Raw genomic sequence first — 23924 nt, 5'->3', positions numbered from 1 at the left:
CTGGCGCAATACCTGTCTAGTTTTTTGTTGAGGCGGGACGCCATCATGTCCACCTTTGGTTTTTCCCAACGGTTCACAATCATGTGGAAGACTTCTGGGTGAAGTCCCCACTCCCCCGGGTGGAGGTCGTGTCTGCTGAGGAAGTCTGCTTCCCAGTTGTCCACTCCCGGAATGAACACTGCTGACAGTGCTATCACATGATTTTCCGCCCAGCGGAGAATCCTTGCAACTTCTGTCATTGCCCTCCTGCTTCTCGTGCCGCCCTGTCTGTTTACGTGGGTGACTGCCGTGATGTTGTCTGACTGGATCAGCACCGGCTGACCTTGAAGCAGAGGTCTTGCTAGGCTTAGAGCATTGTAGATGGCCCTTAGCTCCAGGATATTTATGTGAAGTAATGTCTCCAGGCCTGACCACAAGCCCTGGAAATTTCTTCCCTGTGTGACTGCTCCCCAGCCTCTCAGGCTGGCATCCGTGGTCACCAGGACCCAGTTCTGAATGCCGGATCTGCGGCCCTCTAGAAGATGAGCACTCTGCAACCACCACAGGAGAGACACCCTTGTCCTTGGTGACAAGATTATCCGCTGATGCATCTGAAGATGCGACCCGGACCATTTGTCTAGCAGATCCCACTGGAAGGTTCTTGCGTGGAATCTGCCGAATGGGATTGCTTCGTAAGAAGCCACCATCTTTCCCAGGACCCTTGTGCATTGATGCACTGAGACTTGGTCTGGTTTTAGGAGATTTCTGACTAGTTCGGATAACTCCCTGGCTCTCTCCTCCGGGAGAAACACCTTTTTCTGGACTGCGTCCAGGATCATCCCTAGGAATAGAAGAAGTCATGTCGTCGGGATCAGCTGCGATTTTGGAATATTGAGAATCCAACCGTGCTGGCGCAGCACTATCTGAGATAGTGCTACCCCGACTTCCAACTGTTCCCTGGATCTTGCCCTTATCAGGAGATCGTCCAAGTAAGGGATAATAAGAATTTACTTACCGATAATTCTATTTCTCGGAGTCCGTAGTGGATGCTGGGGTTCCTGAAAGGACCATGGAGAATAGCGGCTCCGCAGGAGACAGGGCACAAAAAGTAAAGCTTTAGGATCAGGTGGTGTGCACTGGCTCCTCCCCCTATGACCCTCCTCCAAGCCTCAGTTAGGATACTGTGCCCGGACGAGCGTACACAATAAGGAAGGATTTATGAATCCCGGGTAAGACTCATACCAGCCACACCAATCACACTGTACAACCTGTGATCTGAACCCAGTTAACAGTATGATAACAGCGGAGCCTCTGAAAGATGGCTCACAACAATAATAACCCGATTTTTGTAACTATGTACAAGTATTGCAGATAATCCGCACTTGGGATGGGCGCCCAGCATCCACTACGGACTCCGAGAAATAGAATTATCGGTAAGTAAATTCTTATTTTCTCTATCGTCCTAGTGGATGCTGGGGTTCCTGAAAGGACCATGGGGATTATACCAAAGCTCCCAAACGGGCGGGAGAGTGCGGATGACTCTGCAGCACCGAATGAGAGAACTCCAGGTCCTCCTTAGCCAGGTTATCAAATTTGTAGGATTTTACAAACGTGTTTGCCCCTGACTAAATAGCCGCTCGGCAAAGTTGTAAAGCCGAGACCCCTCGGGCAGCCGCCCAAGATGAGCCCACCTTCCTTGTGGAATGGGCATTTACATATTTTGGCTGTGGCAGGCCTGCCACAGAATGTGCAAGCTGAATTGTATTACACATCCAACTAGCAAAAGTCTGCTTAGAAGCAAGAGCACCCAGTTTGTTGGGTGCATACAGGATAACAGCAAGTCAGTTTTCCTGACTCCAGCCGTCCTGGAACCTATATTTTCAGGGCCCTGACCACATCTAGCAACTTGGAGTCCTCCAAGTCCCTAGTAGGCGCAAGACACCACAATAAGCTGGTTCAGGTGAAACACTGACACCACCTTAGGGAGAGAACTGGGGACGAGTCCGCAGCTCTGCCCTGTCCGAATGGACAAACAGATATGGGCTTTTTTGAGAAAAAAACCACCAATTTGACACTAGCCTGGTCCAGGCCAGGTCCAAGAGCATGTTCACTTTTCATGTGAGATGCTTCAAATCCACAGATTTGACTGGTTTTAAACCAATGTGTTTTGAGGAATCCCAGAACTACGTTGAGATCCCACAGTGCCACTGGAGGCACAAAAGGGGGTTGTATATGCAATACTCCCTTGACAAACTTCTGGACTTCAGGAACTGAAGCCAATTCTTTCTGGAAGAAAAATCGACAGGGCCGAAATTTGAACCTTAATGGACCCCAATTTGAGGCCCATAGACACTCCTGTTTGCAGGAAATGCAGGAATCGACCGAGTTGAAATTTCTTCGTGGGGCCTTCCTGGCCTCACACCACGCAACATATTTTCGCCACATGTGGTGATAATGTTGTGCGGTCACCTCCTTTCTGGCTTTGACCAGGGTAGGAATGACCTCTTCCTGAATGCCTTTTCCCTTAGGATCCGGCGTTCCACCGCCATGCCGTCAAACGCAGCTGCGGTAAGTCTTGGAACAGACATGGTACTTGCTGAAACAAGTCCCTTCTTAGCGGCAGAGGCCATAAGTCCTCTGTGAGCATCTCTTGAAGTTCCGGGTACCAAGTCCTTCTTGGCCAATCCGGAGCCATGAGTATAGTTCTTACTCCTCTACGTCTTATAATTCTCAGTACCTTAGGTATGAAAAGCAGAGGATGGAACACATACACCGACTGGTACACCCACGGTGTTACCAGAACGTCAACAGCTATTGCCTGAGGGTCTCTTAACCTGGCGCAATACCTGTCCCGTTTTTTGTTCAGACGGGACGCCATCATGTCCACCTTTGGTAATTCCCAACGGTTTACAATCATGTGGAAAACTTCCCCATGAAGTTCCCACTCTGCCGGGTGGAGGTCGTGCCTACTGAGGAAGTCTGCTTCCCAGTTTCCATTCCCGGAATGAAACACTGCTGACAGTGCTATCACATGATTTTCCGCCCAGCGAAAAGTCCTTGCAGTTTTTGCCACTGCCCTCCTGCTTCTTGTGCCGCCCTGTCTATTTACGTGGGCGACTGCCGTGATGTTTTATCCCACTGGATCAATACCGGCTGACCTTGAAGCAGAGGTCTTGCTAAGCTTAGAGCATTATAAATTTACCCTTAGCTATATTTATGTGGAGAAAAGTCTCCAGACTTGATCACACTCCCTGGAAATTTTTTCCTTGTGTGACTGCTCCCCAGCCTCTCGGGCTGGCCTCCGTGGTCACCAACATCCAAAACTGAATGCCGAATCTGCGGCCCTCTAGAAGATGAGCACTCTGTAACCACCACAGGAGAGACACCCTTGTCCTTGGATATAGGGTTATCCGCTGATGCATCTGAAGATGCGATCCGGACCATTTGTCCAGCAGATCCCACTGAAAAGTTCTTGCATGAAATCTGCCGACTGGAATTGCTTCGAAGGAAGTCACCATTTTTTTTTTTTTTTTACCATGGCCCTTGTGCAATGATGCACTGATTTTAGGAGGTTCCTGACTAGCTCTGATAACTCCCTGGCTTTCTCTTCCGGGAGAAACACCTTTTTCTGGACTGTGTCCAGAATCATCCCTAAGCACAGGAGACTTTTTGTCGGGATCAGCTGCGATTTTGGAATATTTAGAATCCACCCCTGCTGTTGTAACAGTATCCGAGATAGTGCTACTCCGACCTCCAACTGTTCCCTGGACTTTGCCCTTATCAGGAGATCGTCCAAGTAAGGGATAATTAAGACGCCTTTTCTTCGAAGAAGAGCCATCATTTCGGCCATTACCTTGGTAAAGACCAGGGGTGCCGTGGACAATCCAAACGGCAGCGTCTGAAACTGATAGTGACAGTTCTGTACCACGAACCTGAGGTACCCTTAGTGATAAGGGCAAATTTGGGACATGGAGGTAAGCATCCCTGATGTCTCGGGACACCATATAGTCCCTTTCTTCCCGGTTCGTTATCACTGCTCTGAGTGACTCCATCTTGATTTGAACCTTTGTAAGTGTTCAAATTTTTTTAGATTTAGAATAGGTCTCACCTAGCCTTCTGGCTTCAGTACCACAATATAGTGTGGAATAATACCCCTTTTCTTGTTGTAGGAGGGGTAATTTAATTATCACCTGCTGGGAATACAGCTCGTGAATTGTTTCCCATACTGCCTCCTTGTCGGAGGGAGACCTTGGTAAAGCAGACTTCAGGAGCCTGCGCAGGGGAAACGTCTCGACATTCCAATCTGTACCCCTGGGATACTACTTGTAGGATCCAGGGGTCCTGTACGGTCTCAGCGTCATGCTGAGAGCTTGTCAGAAGCGGTGGAACGCTTCTGTTCCTGGGAATGGGCTGCCTGCTGCAGTCTTCTTCCCTTTCCTCTATCCCTGGGCAGATATGACTCTTATAGGGACGAAAGGACTGAAGCTGAAAAGACGGTGTCTTTTTCTGCAGAGATGTGACTTAGGGTAAAAACGGTGGATTTTCCAGCAGTTGCCGTGGCCACCAGGTCCGATGGACCGACCCCAAATAACTCCTCTTCCTTTATACGGCAATACACCTTTGTGCCGTTTGGAATCTGCATCACCTGACCACTGTCGTGTCCATAAACATCTTCTGGCAGATATGGACATCGCACTTACTCTTGATGCCAGAGTGCAAATATCCCTCTGTGCATCTCGCATATATAGAAATGCATCCTTTAAATGCTCTATAGTCAATAAAATACTGTCCCTGTCAAGGGTATCAATATTTTTAGTCAGGGAATCCGACCAAGCCACCCCAGCTCTGCACATCCAGGCTGAGGCGATCGCTGGTCGCAGTATAACACCAGTATGTGTGTATATACTTTTTATGATATTTTCCAGCCTCCTGTCAGCTGGCTCCTTGAGGACGGCCCTATCTATAGACGGTACCGCCACTTGTTCTGATAAGCGTGTGAGCGCCTTATCCACCCTAAGGGGTGTTTCCCAACGCGCCCTAACTTCTGGCGGGAAAGGGTATACCGCCCATATTTTCTATCGGGGGGAACCCACGCATCATCACACACTTCATTTAATTTATCTGATTCAGGAAAAACTACGGTAGTTTTTTCACATCCCACATAATACCCTCTTTTGTGGTACTTGTAGTATCAGAAATATGTAACACCTCCTTCATTGCCCTTAACGTGTGGCCCTAATAAGGAATACGTTTGTTTATTCACCGTCGACACTGGATTCAGTGTCCCTGTCTGTGTCTGTGTCGACCGACTAAAGTAAACGGGCGTTTTAAAACCCCTGACTGTGTTTTTGAGACGTCTGGACCGGTACTAATTGTTTGTCGGCCGTCTCATGTCGTCAACCGACCTTGCCGCGTGTTGACATTATCACGTAATTCCCTAAATAAGCCATCCATTCCGGTGTCGACTCCCTAGAGAGTGACATCACCATTACAGGCAATTGCTCCGCCTCCTCACCAACATCGTCCTCATACATGTCGACACACACGTACCGACACACAGCACACACACAGGGAATGCTCTGATAGAGGACAGGACCTACTAGCCCTTTGGAGAGACAGAGGGAGAGTTTGCCAGCACACACCAAAAACGCTATAATTATATAGGGACAACCTTATATAAGTGTTTTCCCTTATAGCATCTTTTTTATATATTTTTAACGCCAAATTAGTGCCCCCCCTCTCTGTTTTAACCCTGTTTCTGTAGTGCAGTGCAGGGGAGAGCCTGGGAGCCTTCCCTCCAGCCTTTCTGTGAGGGAAAATGGCGCTGTGTGCTGAGGAGATAGGCCCCGCCCCTTTTTCGGCGGCCTCGTCTCCCGCTCTTAACGGATTCTGGCAGGGGTTAAATATCTCCATATAGCCCCCGGAGGCTATATGTGAGGTATTTTTAGCCAAAAATAGGTTTTCATTGCCTCCCAGGGCGCCCCCCTCCCAGCGCCCTGCACCCTCAGTGACTGCCGTGTGAAGTGTGCTGAGAGGAAATGGCGCACAGCTGCAGTGCTGTGCGCTACCTTAAGAAGACTGAGGAGTCTTCATGCCGCCGATTCTGGACCTTCTTCTTGTTTCAGCATCTGCAAGGGGGCCGGCGGCGAGGCTACGGTGACCATCCAGGCTGTACCTGTGATCGTCCCTCTGGAGCTAATGTCCAGTAGCCAAAGAAGCCAATCCATCCTGCACGCAGGTGAGTTCACTTCTTCTCCCCTAAGTCCCTCGTTGCAGTGATCCTGTTGCCAGCAGGACTCACTGTAAAATAAACCTAAGCTAAACTTTTCTAAGCAGCTCTTTAGGAGAGCCACCTAGATTGCACCCTTCTCGGCCGGGCACAAAAATCTAACTGAGGCTTGGAGGAGGGTCATAGGGGGAGGAGCCAGTGCACACCACCTGATCCTAAAGCTTTACTTTTTGTGCCCTGTCTCCTGCGGAGCCGCTATTCTCCATGGTCCTTTCAGGAACCCCAGCATCCACTAGGACGATAGAGAAAACTAAAACTCCCTTCCTTCGAAGGAGTATCATCATTTCGGCCATTACCTTGGTAAAGACCCTGGGTGCCGCGGACAATCCAAACGGCAGCGTCTGAAACTGATAGTGACAGTTCTGTACCACAAACCTGAGGTACCCTTGGTGAGAAGGGTAAATTGGGACATGTACATCTTTGATGTCCAGAGACACCATATAGTCCCCTTCTTCCAGGTTTGCAATCACTGCTCTGAGTGACTCCATCTTGAATTTGAACCTTTGTATGTAAGTGTTCAAGGATTTTAGGTTTAAAATTGGTCTCACCGAGCCGTCCGGCTTCGGTACCACAAATAGTGTGGAATAGTACCCCTTTCCCTGTTGTAGGAGGGGTACCTTGATTATCACCTGCTGGGAATACAGCTTGTGAATGGCTTCCAATACTGCCTCCCTGTCTGAGGGAGACGTCGGTAAAGCAGACTTTAGAAAACGTCGAGGGGGAGATGTCTCGAATTCCAATTTGTACCCCTGAGATACCACTTGAAGGATCCAGGGGTCCACTTGCGAGTGGGCCCACTGCGCACTGAACTTCTTGAGACGGGCCCCCACCGTGCCTGAGTCCGCTTGTAAAGCCCCAGCGTCATGCTGAGGACTTTGCGGAGGCGGGAGAGGGCTTTTGTTCCTGGGAACTGGCTGTTTGTTGCAGCCTTTTCCCTCTCCCTCTGCCACGGGGCAGAAATGAGGCGCCTTTTGCCCGCTTGCCCTTATGGGGCCGAAAGGACTGCGCCTGATAATACGGCGTCTTCTTAGGTTGAGAAGCTACCTGGGGTAAAAATGTGGATTTTCCAGCAGTTGCCGTGGCTACCAGGTCTGATAGACCTACCCCAAATAACTCCTCCCCCTTATAAGGCAATACTTCCATGTGCCTTTTAGAATCCGCATCGCCTGACCACTGCCGCGTCCATAAACCTCTTCTTGCAGAAATGGACAGCGCGCTAACTCTTGATGCCAGTCGGCAAATATCCCTCTGTGCATCACGCATATATAGAAATGCATCCTTCAAATGCTCTATAGTCAGTAATATACTGTCCCTATCTAGGGTATCAATATTTTCAGTCAGGGAATCCGACCACGCCAGGCCCGCACTGCACATCCAGGCTGAGGCGATTGCTGGTCGCAGTATAACACCCGTGTGAGAGTATATACATTTTAGGATATTCTCCAGCTTTCTATAGGCAGGTTCCTTTAGGGCGGCCGTATCAGGAGAGGGTAGTGCTACCTGTTTAGACAAGCGTGTGAGCGCTTTATCCACCCTAGGGGGTGTTTCCCAACGTGCCCTATCCTCTGGCGGGAAAGGGTACGATGCCAATAACCTTTTAGGAATTATCAGTTTTTTATCGGGGGAAACCCACGCCTCATCACACACTTCATTTAATTCCTCGGATACAGGAAAAACTACAGGCAGTTTTTTCTCACCAAACATAATACCCTTTTTAGTGGTACTTGTATTATCAGAGATATGCAATACATTTTTCATTGCTTCAATCATGTAACGTGTGGCCCTAGTGGAAGTCACGTATGTCTCCTCATCATCGACACTGGAGTCAGTATCCGTGTCTGTGTCTGCCATTTGAGGTAACGGGCGTTTTAAAGCCCCTGATGGCGTTTGAGACCCCTGGACAGGCACAAGCTGAGTAGCCGGCTGTCTCATGTCGTCAACTGTCTGTCGTAAAGAGCTGACACTGTCACGCAATTCCTTCCATAAGCTCATCCACTCAGGTGTCGACTCCCTAGGGGGTGACAACTGTATAATAGGCAATTGCTCCGCCTCCATCTCATTTTCCTCCTCAAACATGTCGACACAATCGTACCGACACCGCACACACACAGGGAATGCTCTGATAGAGGACAGGACCCCACTAGCCCTTTGGGGAGACAGAGGGAGAGTATGCCAGCACACACCAGAGCGCTATATATAGACAGGAATACCACTATAAAATGTGCTTTTCCCTTTATAGCTGCTGTTAGTATCAAAACTGCGCCAAATTAGTGCCCCCCTCTCTTTTTTACCCTTTTCTGTAGTGCAGGACTGCAGGGGAGAGTCAGGGAGACGTCCTCCCAGCGGAGCTGTGATGGAAAATGGCGCCCGTGTGCTGAGGAGAGAGGCTCCGCCCCCTTCTCGGCGGCCTTTTCTCCCGCTTTTTTGGTGAGTTCTGGCAGGGGTTAAAATACATCCATATAGCCCTGAGGGTTATATGTGGTGTATTTATGCCAGCCAAGGTGTTTTACATTGCTGCTCAGGGCGCCCCCCCCTAGCGCCCTGCACCCTCAGTGACCGGAGTGTGAAGTGTGCCTGAGTAACAATGGCGCACAGCTGCAGTGCTGTGCGCTACCTTGTTGAAGACTGATGTCTTCAGCCGCCGATTTTTCCGGACCTCTTCTTGCTTCTGGCTCTGTAAGGGGGCCGGCGGCGCGGCTCTGGGACCGAGCTCCGAGGCTGGGCCTGTGTTCGGTCCCTCTGGAGCTAATGGTGTCCAGTAGCCTAAGAAGCCCAATCCACTCTGCACTCAGGTGAGTTCGCTTCTTCTCCCCTTAGTCCCTCGATGCAGTGAGCCTGTTGCCAGCAGGTCTCACTGAAAATAAAAAACCTAAACTTAAACTTTCACTAAGAAGCTCAGGAGAGCCCCTAGTGTGCACCCTTCTCGGCCGGGCACAAAAATCTAACTGAGGCTTGGAGGAGGGTCATAGGGGGAGGAGCCAGTGCACACCAGGTAGTCCTAAAGCTTTTACTTTTGTGCCCAGTCTCCTGCGGAGCCGCTATTCCCCATGGTCCTTACGGAGTTCCCAGCATCCACTAGGACGTCAGAGAAAATAGCAAGACTATTAAAATAAAATAAAAAAGCTTATGGCTGCTAGAAAACAAACAAAAAAAAAACAGCAGCCCTCTGACCATGGTCCGGCTCCTGCCGCACCAAACAAAAAAACTGATTTGCCTGGGCCAGGATATATGGACGGGCCTGTTGCATGATGGGAGGCCGAAAAGCTTTGACCGTTTGGTGCAAATCCGCAGTCGCTCCACCATATCCCCCCAATGTTATCCTGTGGATACCCTGTGGACCCTGCAGGAGAAAATTGAGTTTCTGGTGGCCATCAACTCAAGGGCCACCTGGACTAGCCATAAGTGGAAATAGTTTTATGGCCCCTGATGAGCAAAGCTTATTTACACACTGTGTGAACATTGAACTTCACTATTCACAAACTATAATGCCACCAATAACCAGTATACCAAATTAAACCACCACTATAGCAAATTGTTTAAAAATGATCCCAGTACTTACTTTTTGTTCTAGGTCTTTTCCACGTAGTTGTGAGCTCATTTCATCAAATAATTGAGTCTTATTTTTCAGCTCATCTAGAGCCTTCCTCAGTTCTTCCTGTGTATCTATGGACTGTAAAAAAAAATAGCATTAAGGCATTATACACACACAAAAAATAAGATTTTACTCACCGGTAAATCTATTTCTCGTAGTCCGTAGTGGATGCTGGGTACTCCGTAAGGACCATGGGGAATAGACGGGCTCCGCAGGAGACTGGGCACTCTAAAGAAAAGATTAGGTACTACATCTGGTGTGCACTGGCTCCTCCCTCTATGCCCCTCCTCCAGACCTCAGTCAGGGAAACTGTGCCCGGAAGAGCTGACATTACTAGGAAAGGATTTGGAACCCAGGGTAAGACTCATACCAGCCACACCAATCACACCGTACAACTTGTGATAATTATACCCAGTTAACAGTTTGAACAACAACTGAGCCTCATTAAACTGATTGCTCAGAACAAAAAACCCTATAGTTAAGCAATAACTATATACAAGTATTGCAGAATTCCGCACTTGGGACGGGCTCCCAGCATCCACTACGGACTACGAGAAATAGATTTAACGGGGGGTAAAATCTTATTTTCTCTGACGTCCTAGTGGATGCTGGGTACTCCGTAAGGACCATGGGGATTATACCAAAGCTCCCAAACGGGCGGGAGAGTGTGGATGACTCTGCAGCACCGAATGAGCAAACTCAAGGTCCTCCTCAGCCAGGGTATCAAACTTGTAGAATTTTGCAAACGTGTTTGATCCCGACCAGGTAGCAGCTCGGCAAAGTTGTATAGCCGAGACCCCTCGGGCAGCCGCCCAAGAAGAGCCCACCTTCCTCGTGGAATGGGCTTTGACCGATTTAGGATGCGGCAGTCCAGCCGCAGAATGTGCAAGTTGAATCGTGCAACAGATCAAGCGAGCAATAGTCTGCTTAGAAGCAGGAGCACCCAGCTTGTTGGGTGCATGCAGGATAAACAGCGAGTCAGTTTTTCTGACTCTAGCCGTCGTGGAAACATAGATTTTCAGGGCCCGGACTACGTCCAGCAACTTGGAAGCCTCCAAGTCCCGAGTAGCTGCAGGCACCACAATAGGTTGGTTCAAATGAAACGCTGATACCACCTTAGGGAGAAATTGGGGACGAGTCCTCAATTCTGCCCTGTCCATATGGAAGATCAGATAGGGGCTTTTACATGACAAAGTCGCCAATTCTGACACACGCCTAGCCGAAGCCAAGGCCAAAAGCATGACCACTTTCCACGTGAGATATTTCAACTCCACAGTCTGAAGTGTCTCAAACCAATGTGATTTTAGGAAATCCAACACAACGTTGAGATCCCAAGGTGCCACTGGGGGCACAAAAGGGGGCTGAATATGCAGCACTCCCTTAACAAACGTCTGAACTTCAGGCAGTGAAGCCAGTTCTTTTTGAAAGAAAATAGACAGGGCCAAAATCTGGACTTTAATGGATCCCAATTTTAGGCCCATAGTCACTCCTGACTGTAGGAAGTGCAGAAATCGACCCAGCTGAAATTCTTCTGTTGGGGCCTCCATAGCCTCACACCAAGCAACATATTTTCGCCATATGCGGTGATAATGTTTTGCCGTCACATCCTTCCTAGCTTTTATCAGCGTAGGAATGACTTCAACCGGAATGCCCTTTTCCATCAGGATCCGGCGTTCAACCGCCATGCCGTCAAACGCAGCCGCGGTAAGTCTTGGAACAGACAGGGCCCCTGCTGTAGCAGGTCCTGTCTGAGAGGCAGAGGCCAAGGGTCCTCCGAGATTATTTCTTGTAGTTCCGGGTACCAAGTCCTTCTTGGCCAATCCGGAACGATGAGTATAGTTCTTACTCCTCTCTTTCTTATTATCCTCAGTACCTTTGGTATGAGAGGAAGAGGAGGGAACACATAAACCGACTGGTACACCCACGGTGTCACTAGAGCGTCCACAGCTATCGCCTGAGGGTCCCTTGACCTGGCGCAATATCTTTTTAGCTTTTTGTTGAGGCGGGACGCCATCATGTCCACCTGTGGCCTTTCCCAACGATTTACAATCAGCTGGAAGACTTCTGGATGAAGTCCCCACTCTCCCGGGTGGAGGTCGTGCCTGCTGAGGAAGTCTGCTTCCCAGTTGTCCACTCCCGGAATGAACACTGCTGACCGTGCTATCACGTGATTTTCCGCCCATCGGAGAATCCTTGTGGCTTCTGCCATCGCCATCCTGCTTCTTGTGCCGCCCTGTCGGTTTACATGGGCGACCGCTGTGATGTTGTCTGACTGAATCAGCACCGGCTGGTTTTGAAGCAGGGGTCTTGCCTGACTTAGGGCATTGTAAATGGCCCTTAGTTCCAGAATATTTGTGTGTAGGGAAGCTTCCTGACTCGACCATTGTCCTTGGAAGTTTCTTCCCTGAGTGACTGCCCCCCAACCTCGGAGGCTTGCATCCGCAGTTACCAGGATCCAGTCCTGTATGCCGAATCTGCGGCCCTCGAGAAGATGAGCACTCTGCAGCCACCACAGCAGAGACACCCTGGCCCTCGGGGACAGGGTGATCAGCCGATGCATCTGAAGATGCGATCCGGACCACTTGTCTAACAGATCCCACTGAAAGATCCGTGCATGGAACCTGCCGAATGGAATTGCCTCGTAAGAAGCTACCATCTTTCCCAGGACTCGCGTGCAGTGATGCACCGACACCTGTTTTGGTTTTAGGAGGTCTCTGACCAGAGATGACAACTCCTTGGCCTTCTCCTCCGGGAGAAACACCTTCTTCTGTTCTGTGTCCAGAATCATACCCAGGAACAACAGACGCGTCGTAGGAACCAGCTGCGACTTCGGGATATTCAGAATCCAGCCGTGCTGTTGTAGCACTTCCTGAGATAGTGCTACTCCGACCAACAACTGCTCCCTGGACCTCGCCTTTATAAGGAGATCGTCCAAGTACGGGATAACTATAACTCCCTTCTTTCGAAGGAGTATCATCATTTCGGCCATTACTTTGGTCTGTCCACGGCACCGAGGGTATTTACCAAACGGCAACGTCTGGAATTGGTAATGGCAGTCCTGTACCACAAAACGGAGGTACACCTGGTGAGGTGGGTAAATGGGGACATGTAGGTAAGCATCCTTGATGTCCAGTGATACCATGTAATCCCCCTCTTCCAGGCTTGCAATAACCGCCCTGAGCGATTCCATTTTGAACTTGAACTTCCTTATATAAGTGTTCAAGGATTTCAAATTTAGAATGGGTCTCACCGAACCGTCTGGTTTCGGTACCACAAACATTGTGGAATAGTAACCCCGTCCCTGTTGAAGGAGGGGAACTTTTATTATCACCTGCTGGAGGTACAGCTTGTGAATTGCCGCCAGTACTACCTCCCTGTCCTGGGGAGTAGCTGGCAAGGCTGATTTGAGGTAACGGCGAGGGGGAGACGTCTCGAATTCCAGCTTGTATCCCTGAGATACCACTTGTAGAACCCAGAGATCCACCTGTGAGCGAACCCACTGGTCGCTGAAGTTCCGGAGACGGGCCCCCACCGCACCTGGCTCCACATGTGGAGCCCCAGCGTCATGCGGCGGACTTAGTGGAAGCAGGGGAGGATTTTTGTTCTTGGGAACTGGCTGTATGGTGCAGCTTTTTCCCTCTACCCCTGCCTCTGGGCAGAAAGGACGCGCCTCTAACCCGCTTGCCTTTCTGAGGCCGAAAGGACTGTACTTGATAATACGGTGCTTTCTTAGGCTGTGAGGGAACCTGAGGTAAAGTCGACTTCCCAGCTGTTGCTGTGGATACGAGGTCCGAAAGACCGTCCCCAAACAATTCCTCACCCTTATAAGGCAAAATTTCCATGTGCCTTTTAGAATCAGCATCACCCATCCACTGCCGAGTCCATAATACTCTCCTGGCAGAAATGGACATCGCATTAATTCTAGATGCCAGCCGGCAAATGTCCCTCTGTGCATCTCTCATATATAAGACTACGTCTTTAATATGCTCTATGGTTAGCAATATAGTGTCCCTGTCAAGTGAATCAATGTTATCAGGCAGGGAATCAGACCACGCTGCTGCAGCACTGCACATCCATGCTGAAGCAATAGCAGGTCTCAGTATAGTACCTGAGTGTGTATACACAGACTTCAGGATAGCCTCCTGCTTTCTATCAGCAGGCTCCTTTAAGGCGGCCGTACCCTGAAACGGCAGTGCCACCTTTTTTGATAAGCGTGTGAGCGCTTTGTCCACCTTAGGGGATGTCTCCCAGCGTAACCTATCCGTTGGCGGGAAGGGGTACGCCATTAGTAACCGCTTAGAAATTACTAGTTTCTTATCTGGGGAACCCCACGCTTCTTCACACAATTCGTTTAACTCATCAGATGGGGGAAAAGTCACTGGCTGCTTTTTCTCCCCAAACATAATACCCTTTTTTGTGGTAACCGGGTTAATGTCAGAAATGTGCAACACATTTTTCATTGCCGTAATCATACATCGGATGGCCCTAGTGGATTGTATATTTGTCTCATCCTCGTCGACACTGGAGTCAGACTCCGTGTCGACATCTGTGTCAGCCATCTGAGGTAGCGGGCGTTTTTGAGCCCCTGACGGCCTCTGAGATGCCTGGGCAGGCGCGGGCTGAGATGCCGGCTGTCCCAAAGCTGCGTCATCGAACCTTTTATGTAAGGAGTTGACACTGTCGGTTAATACCTTCCACATATCCATCACACTTATCGGCACCTGCTCCGCCTCCACGTAAGCGTCCTCATCAAACATGTCGACACAGCCGTACCGACACACCGCACACACACACAGGGAATGCTCTGACTGAGGACAGGACCCCACAAAGTCCTTTGGGGAGACAGAGAGAGAGTATGCCAGCACACACCACAGCGCTATATAAACAGGGATTTACACTAACAAAAGTGATTTTTCCCTATAGCTGCTTAATATACTCAGTTTGCGCCTAAATTTAGTGCCCCCCCTCTCTTTTTTACCCTTTGAGCCTGGAAACTGCAGGGGAGAGCCTGGGGAGCTGTCTTCCAGCGGAGCTGTGAAGAGAAAATGGCGCCGGTGTGCTGAGGGAGATAGCCCCGCCCCCTTCTCGGCGGACTTCTCCCGCTTTTTTATATACTTTTATGGCAGGGGATTATGCACATATACAGTTTATTAGACTGTATTATGTGCTTTTTGCCATGTAAGGTACTCTAATTGCTGCCCAGGGCGCCCCCCCACAGCGCCCTGCACCCATCAGTGACCGGAGTGTGTGGTGTGCATAGGGAGCAATGGCGCACAGCTGCAGTGCTGTGCGCTACCTTAATGAAGACCGAAGTCTTCAGCCGCCGATTTCCCCCCGGTTTCTTCCGTCTTCTGGCTCTGCAAGGGGGACGGCGGCGCGGCTCCGGGAACGGACGATCGAGGTCGGGCCCTGTGTTCGTTCCCTCTGGAGCTAATGGTGTCCAGTAGCCTAGAAGCACAAGCTAGCTGCAAGCAGGTAGGTTTGCTTCTCTCCCCTAAGTCCCACGTAGCAGTGAGTCTGTTGCCAGCAGATCTCACTGAAAATAAAAAACCTAACAAATACTTTTCTTTCTAGGAAGCTCAGGAGAGCCCCTAGTGTGCAACCAGCTCTGGCCAGGCACAGATTCTAACTGAGGTCTGGAGGAGGGGCATAGAGGGAGGAGCCAGTGCACACCAGATGTAGTACCTAATCTTTTCTTTAGAGTGCCCAGTCTCCTGCGGAGCCCGTCTATTCCCCATGGTCCTTACGGAGTACCCAGCATCCACTAGGACGTCAGAGAAAAACAAATAGTACAACCATGTAATTACACTTGTACTCTATTGATTTGTGCATTCCCTACCATTTCTATATTTTCCTGTAAATCAAGCCTCAGCTGGTCTCTTTCAGATTTTACATTTCTCAATGTTTCATGCAGATTGTCAGACTTCTTAATTTTGCCTTTTAGCTGCTCTTGTAGTGTTACACCTGCCTGTAACAGAGGTCTATAAGACAGTGGCTCTACCAGCTCATTCACCCGTCGGGTCAAAATTCATACATTATTCTACAATATATACTGTATAATGTGGAGATACATTTTGTATTTCCAGTACACCCACATCCTGACTATGCAATAGTAACTTTCTATCTAGAACTAAAACACACCTGACAAAGCTCTTCAGCGTTTCTATCCATTTCATCTTTAAGATCCTTTTCTTCCTGGAGGTTGTTCCTTAATTCATCTAGTTCCCCAGATACACAAGTCAGCTTCTCTACAAGGCAGCAAAGTTTTTGTTCCAGCTCATTGTTCTCTCCCTCTACCTTTGCCAGAGCCAGCTCTGCACACTGTAAGCGTTGCTGGAGAACTTCCTTTTCAGAAATCAGACTCTGGTTATTTCCCTCAAGTTCCATTTTCTCATTTGTAATCATTTCAAATTTTGCTTTATTTTCTTCCAGTTGTAGAATCAGAATGGACCGCTAAAGGAACAGAAACAGGTCTCTTAATTGCACTGAAACAGAAGTCTTAACATTTCCCTTATGCAGCATTATACTGCTGCAACCTCATACTAGACACTATAACAACTAATTGACGTTACTATTAAAGCAAAATCAATACAGGCGCTATAATAAAATAAAAAAATAAAAAATGTGTTCACACTAATATATTAGTACATAAACTGCAGCTCCCATATAAGGTGTCTGTAACACCTAAAAACACAGTATATTTTTTTGATATAATTATAACTATATAAGAGAGCGCAAGGTGCTGAATTGATAAATACAATTTATTAAAATGTTTAAAAAATATTAAATACAATCAATAAACAAGAAATTAACTGATTAAGGAGCATAAGATCGACTGACCATCCTAGTAATTAATAGGAATGTCCCATTTTTTGTGAAGCATGGAGTATCCAATTAGTATTAGTGGAACTAATACAGAGTATTAATGAAGAGACGTCTCACTTCAAGCTCTGTTTAGAATACAAAGTCCACCGTGGATTAAAATGCCTCCGTATAAGTTATACTGGAAAAGGTATGTACTATAAGGGAATTTAGACGCCACCCTTGATGAGATTGATATTGATATCTCCAAGCCAACGTACTGCTTCACTTTTCAACCCCCACACATAACACTGGAAGCTCACCACAGAAAAGATGAACAGAAGCCGTGTCCTGTAGCAGTCAGGAGGCCAGATAATGCGGGAGCAGCGGTGTGGAGACGATGGCAGGTCTCAGATATCGATAACACCGCAAGAGTGGAGACGATGGCAGGTCTCAGGCGTCTGCAGCACCGCAGGTGTGATGATGGAAACAAGCCGTATCCTGTAGCACTCTGGAGGCCAGGCAATGCGGGAGTAGCAGTGTGGAGACGATGGCAGGTCTCTAGTGTGGTAATGAGCGGACGTTGGCAGGTCCCGGGGGGGGGGAAGCAGACGCGGCTGTTGGTGGCGGAGATGGTCGACAGTCAGCCCAGCAACAATTGTAGAGATGGTCAGGACCATAAAGTTGTAGCTCCAGCCCTAATTAACGCGTTTCTCCGACTTAGGGGCAGAATGAGTTCATCAGAACTCATTCTGATGAAACCGACTGCCCCTAAGTCGGAGAAACGCGTTAATTAGGGCTGGAGCTACAACTTTATGGTCCTGACCATCTCTACAATTGTTGCTGGGCTGACTGTCGACCATCTCCGCCACCAACAGCCGCGTCTGCTTCCCCCCCCCCGGGACCTGCCAACGTCCGCTCATTACCACACTAGAGACCTGCCATCGTCTCCACACTGCTACTCCCGCATTGCCTGGCCTCCAGAGTGCTACAGGATACGGCTTGTTTCCATCATCACACCTGCGGTGCTGCAGACGCCTGAGACCTGCCATCGTCTCCACTCTTGCGGTGTTATCGATATCTGAGACCTGCCATCGTCTCCACACCGCTGCTCCCGCATTATCTGGCCTCCTGACTGCTACAGGACACGGCTTCTGTTCATCTTTTCTGTGGTGAGCTTCCAGTGTTATGTGTGGGGGTTGAAAAGTGAAGCAGTACGTTGGCTTGGAGATATCAATATCAATCTCATCAAGGGTGGCGTCTAAATTCCCTTATAGTACATACCTTTTCCAGTATAACTTATACGGAGGCATTTTAATCCACGGTGGACTTTGTATTCTAAACAGAGCTTGAAGTGAGACGTCTCTTCATTAATACTCTGTATTAGTTCCACTAATACTAATTGGATACTCCATGCTTCACAAAAAATGGGACATTCCTATTAATTACTAGGATGGTCAGTCGATCTTATGCTCCTTAATCAGTTAATTTCTTGTTTATTGATTGTATTTAATATTTTTTAAACATTTTAATAAATTGTATTTATCAATTCAGCACCTTGCGCTCTCTTATATAGTTATAATTATAATTATATCAAAAAAATCATACTAGACACTCCTCCAATCTGTTGATCTTTGTTGCTGGATAGATAGTTATGTGTATGCTCAATTGGTTGTTGAAAGGCCATTACTTTTGGCCAAATCATAAAATAAAAAAAATAAAAAAACACCCAGCCAGTTTAGAATATTGGTGTCTGCCGCCTGAATTTGTCCAAGCTTTCCAGTTTAGACTGTGTAGTAATATCAATCTGATGATTTGGAAAACCTGTGCCAAGATTAGATACCAAATCTCCTAATTCAACAACCAACTAGTTAGCCTTGTTTTAGACCTATTAAGTGGCTAATCACTATAGTTTTACAAACCTCTCTTTGTACAGTTTGTTCTTGGATTTCTGCTTCTAATGAAATGCCTCCAGCACAGTCTGCGATCTGCTTTCTTAGTTCAGCAACAAGTAGTTTCTGCTGTTTAAGCTCTTCCTGTGTAATTCGCAACTCATCCTGTGTTTCAATTGACTGTTCATGTTATATAAAAAAAAAATAAAAAAAATAAAAAAAAAAAAGGAGCTCATGAGAACCAGTTGCATTGACCATTGTGGTACAGTTATAGAAGAAATTTTCTTTACTGCTTTGCAGAACTATGTCCCGCAGAGATGAAACTCGAATACAAGAATTGGCTCAGTATGGCAAATGAGGAAAGGATTTTGGTACTTACTGATAAATCCATTTCTCTGAATCCACTCGGGGACACTGGAACACTTCAGACAGCTGGGGCGTGAAGTATGCAGACCGGAGGTGGCACAATCTAAACTAAAACAAATTATGCACAGCTGGCGCCTCCCCCTTCACACCCCTTATCCCTCAGTTTGAAAAATTTTACGGAGAGAAGAGGGAACATGAAAATCAAAGCCTCTATGTAGAGGAACCAAACATGGCAACAAGTCAAACAGCAACCAAGAACCATTAACAGAATAATTTAAACTGTTTGAACTAAATCTAACAACACTACTGCAGGTTGACTGCGCCGAGACGGGCGTCCAGTGTCCCAGAGTGGATTCAGAGAAATGGATTTATCAATAAGTACCAAAATCCTCTTTTCTCTTTCATTCACTAGGGGACACTGAAGTGTTCCAGAAAGCTAGTGATGTCCCAAAGAAACTCCCATGGGCGGGAGTGCTGTCCGAAGCCTGCAGAACCAAGCGTCCAAACCTGGTATCCCTGCATGCAAACGTATCAAACTTGTAGAAATGAGTGAACGTGTGCGCAGATGACCACGTTGCCGCTCTACAAAGTTGGGTAGTGGAGGCACCTCTAGCCGCCGCCCATGAAGCACCCACTGATCTGGTGGTATGAGCTCTTACTCAAAAAGGGACCCTCTTACCACCACAGATATAAGCTGTCTGATGATAAATCGAATCCATCTAGCTAGAGTCTGCTTTAAAGCGGGCCAACCCTTCTTGGGCCCATCATACAGAACAAACAACGTATCAGACTTTCTAATAGAGGTCATAGCCTGTAAGTAAATCCTTAAGGCTCTGACCACGTCCAAAGAGGAGTCTCCCTCCGCAACTCCCTCAAAGGAGGGAACCACAATGGGTTGATTTATGTGGAAACCTATAACCACCTTCAGTAGAACCTCCGCTCTTGTACAGAGCTCCGCTTTGTCATCATTAATAACAAGGAAAGGAGTCTTACATGATAGAGCTCCCAACTCAGAGACCCTTCTTGCTGATGCCAAAGCCAGAAGCAGGGTAACTTTCCAGTATATGTATTTAAGATCCGCTGTCTCCAATGGCTCGAAAACTGCAGATTTTAAAAATTCGAGAACTAAATTTAGATCCCATGGGGCCGTGGGTAGATGAAAGAGTGGTTGTATACTCACCACACCTTGTAAGGATGTCTGGACCACCTGTAAGAAAGCCAGACGTTGTTGAAACAGAATAGAGAGGCCGAGACTTGTACCTTCAAGGGTCCCAACCTCAAACCTCCATCTAAGCCATTTTGAAGAAATCATAAAAAAGTCTATAGAGGCGGAATTCCATGGAATTCCACCCATTAGACTGACACCAGTCTATGTATCTCTTCAATTTTCTATAGTAATGTGCTGCCGTGACTGGTTTTCTTGCAGCTAACATGGTAGGGCTAGTCGATTTGGAATACTTTTGTCCTTTCAAATCCTGGTCTCAAGAGCCATGTCGTCAAAACATATACGGTTCAGGTCTGGGCCTTGTGACAATAGGTCCTCTCTCTGAGGCAGCCTCCAAGGCCATTTCGCCTGGAGTCCCCTCAGGTCTGAGTATCAACTTCTGCGAAGCAAGTCTAGTGCTATTAAAATCACCCACGCTTTTTCCTTTTCCACCTTCTTCAGCACTCTCGGTAGGATGGGAAACGGCGGAAAGATGAACACCAGATCGTATGTCCAGGGCATCGCCAGAGCGTCCACCCCTTCTGCTGCTGGATCCCACGTTCTGCCTACATACCTTGTTAACGGATGGTTGTTTCAAGAGAACATTAGGTCTATCTGTGGTAGGCCCCATCGCTGTACTACTGTCTGTGGGTGTAGACATCACTTCCCTGGATGCATATCTTGGCGACTGAGAGTCTGCTTCCCAATTTTCCACTCCTGGAATGAAGACTGCTGACAGGATTATGTTTCGCTTTTCTGTCCAAGACAGGATCCTTGTGGCCTCCTTTAAAGCCATGCGGCTTTTTGTTCCTCCCTGACTGTTTTATGTATGCTGTCGCCATCACATTGTCCCACTGCACTCTCACGTGCTGAGTGCTCACCAAGTCCTCTGCAAGCAGAAGTGCCTTGTAAATGGCTCTTAGTTCCAGAACATTTATTGGAAGATTGCTCTCCTGCGGTGACCATATTTCATGAAACTGATGGTTCTCCGTTACTGCTCCCCAACCTCTGAGAATGGCATCTGCTGTCAGAATCTTCCAGTCCCAGATGCCAAACCTCTTTCCAGCTGCTAGATTCTTGTGGAATGACCACCAAATTAATGAGGTCCTGGCCTGGGGCGAAAGCAAATCCTTCGGTGGAGAAACCAATGCATGCCTGCCCCCTCAGCAATCAGATTCATCTGGAAAGTTCTGGAGTGAAGACTGCCATATTGGATCGAATCGGAAGATGCCACCATCTTCCCAAGAAGTTTTACACAGAGATGCAGGGACATTGTCTGGTTCTTTAGAACCTGATGCACCATTTCCCTTATGTCTCGAATCGTGTCCTCTCGGAGAAAGACCTTCAGTTGTATCGTATCCAAAACAAAACCCAGGAATTGAATTCTCTGTGTCGGTTGAAGGTTGGATTTTTTGAAATTCACGATCCAGCAGTGTTGAATGAGGAACTGATGAGTGGTCTGAGCATCTCCGATCAACTGGTCCTGAGAGGGAGCCTTGATCAGAAGGTCATCCAGATATGGGATTATCGTTACCCCAAACAATCTCAATTTCGCGATCACCACCACCATAATCTTTGTAAAGATTCTTAGGGCTGATAAGGCGAATGGTAGGGCTCTGAAATGATAGTGATTCTTGTTTACTGCAAATTGTAAATAGGCCTGGTTTGGGGTCCAACTTGGAATATGAAGGTACACATCCTTTATGTCCATGGACACCATGAACTCTTCTTGTTCCACTCCTGCAATACCCGACTGGATTGATTCCATCTTGAACCTGTAAACACTTAGGAACTGATTGAAAATGTTTAAATTGAGGATTGGTCTGACAGACCCGTCCGGGTTTGGTACTACAAAAAGATTTGAATAAAATACCGTTCCTCTTTGAGAATTCGGAACAGGTATAATTACTTCTGTTTGAAGTAACTTCAGAATCGCAGTTTCTAATTCCCTCGCTTTCTGAGGACACCAAGGAAGGCCTGTTGTAACTAATTGTCTGCGAGGGCATTGCAGAAATTCTATTTGGTATCCCTGGGAGATAATCTTCTTGACCCAGACTTCTGGTGAGGTTTCAGCCCAGGAGTCCCGCAACCTTTCCAACCGTGTGCCCACCAAAGGAGACCCAAGGTAAGCTGGGAGACAGTCATGCCACAGTCTTGTTGGCAGGCTTAGGATCCTGCTTTCTGGTTGTGGTTTGGGAACGGCCTCTACCTCTGCTTCCATGAGCCTGACCGCCAAAACCTCTTCCTCTAGCTCAAAAGGACTGAAACCTAGAAGAACACCGGCCCTGAATAATTTCTTCTGACCAGTGGAACGGTCCTAGGATATGTGGTAGGCAGAATAGAAGATTTTCCCACTGTTGCCTGTGAAATCCACTTGTCTAATTCTGGTCCAAATAAAGCCTCCCCTACAAAGGGAATCGCCCACACTGCCTTCTTTGAATCAGAATCCACTTGCCACTCTGAGCCACAGAATCCTTCTAGCTGATATGGCCAGCGCTGAGATGTGTGATGCTATTCTACTAGCATTACTTGCTGCCTGGCAAATAGATGTAGTGGACTCTCGGATATGCTACGCTAGTCTACCTATTTCCTCTTGACTGTTATCCTCTTCTACCGCCTGAACAATTGCCCAGCCCATGCAACCATGGCCTTTGCTACCCATGCGCTATTAATTGTGGGTCTTTGTGATGCTCCAGCCGCCACAAAGATAGATTTTAAATGTCGTATCCAATTTGCGATCCGAGACATCCTTTAATGTAGTTACATTTGGTATTGGTAAGCCTATTTTTTTGACAGTCTTGCCAAGGCGGCGTCTACCATCTGCAAAGTCTCCCACTTAGACATAACCCATTTATGTAATGGGTAATTAACGGTAAATTTCCTCTGCATTTGAAAGCGTTTATCCGGCTGCTTATAAGCCTCTGCCATCTGATCCTGTAGAGTTTTAGGAATCGGAAAAACCACAGTTTGTGGCTTCTGAGATTCAAACAATTCAAAAACCTCTGGCTCTTTAAACTCTTCTTCTTTAAAATTAAGGACCTGTTTTACCTCCTCAATAAGGAAGGTCAGCCCCTTAATCTCAGAATCCTCCTTCTGAGGACAGATATCCATAGCCTGTTCTTCACACTCTCCTTCCTCCTCTTCTTCTACGAGTCCTTCCTCCTCCGATTCTTCTCACAGGAGAAGTGATCTCTTGACCGCCTTACGTACAATTCCTTCTGTTTGTGCTGGTAGAGTAATTCTAATAAGGAATTCTTCCATAGTTTTGGAAAACCCTGCAGCCCATTCTAAGTGTTGCTTCTGGTATTCCGCCATTTCCTTAGAAATTTTCAGTCAGGGCATTCACCCATGACGCAGAAGGACCACTACTTACACGTTGGGCATCCATTCCTAAACATGTATCGCACACCCCTGTGCTGCCAACATTAGTGCTCTTTTTACTACACTTTGACCATACATAGCACACCTTTGTGGTCTTGGTTGGTGCTTTTGACATTTTAAAACATATACGCATATACCACTGAACAGTACTTTCACCCTCTTAATAAGGAAGATAAAGAACTGTAGGAATATGGGGAGCAAAAGCAAATTGGGGTCACAGCTGGAATGTTTAAAAAAAAAAAAAACATAAAACATTTTTTTTAACCAGGCTCCATTTGCAACCCTCATGCCCCCCAACTGTTGATACGGCTTGTGGGGTGACTGGGTTGTCTCTTGTTGCTCCACTTCCTTAGGACCTGTCAGCAGAGTCCTTTGGAAGAAACAAAGGTATTGTTTACTTTTTTTTAAATAGGAGAGATT

General features: G+C 47.6%; 1 protein-coding gene across 5 annotated transcripts in view; it reads right to left on the bottom strand.

Moving 5' to 3' along the window:
- Positions 1-23924, bottom strand: part of CENPE (centromere protein E) — a 635458-nt gene that overhangs the window by 221321 nt on the left and 390213 nt on the right. For 4 of the 5 annotated variants that reach the window (XM_063918152.1, XM_063918161.1, XM_063918167.1 and 1 more), the window contains 4 exons: positions 18584-18733; positions 16002-16313; positions 15700-15828; positions 9828-9938 (listed from right to left, as the gene is read on the bottom strand). In XM_063918152.1, the coding sequence (XP_063774222.1) occupies positions 9828-9938; positions 15700-15828; positions 16002-16313; positions 18584-18733 (702 nt within the window). The remainder of the gene's footprint in view (positions 1-9827; positions 9939-15699; positions 15829-16001; positions 16314-18583; positions 18734-23924) is intronic. The other variant, XM_063918176.1, reaches the window with a different exon arrangement.

The sequence above is a fragment of the Pseudophryne corroboree genome, chromosome 1 (assembly GCF_028390025.1).
Source record: "Pseudophryne corroboree isolate aPseCor3 chromosome 1, aPseCor3.hap2, whole genome shotgun sequence".
Taxonomy (NCBI): Eukaryota; Metazoa; Chordata; class Amphibia; order Anura; family Myobatrachidae; genus Pseudophryne; species Pseudophryne corroboree.
Note: the sequence above shows the minus strand (reverse complement) of the source record. Positions and strands in the feature narration are given on the sequence as shown.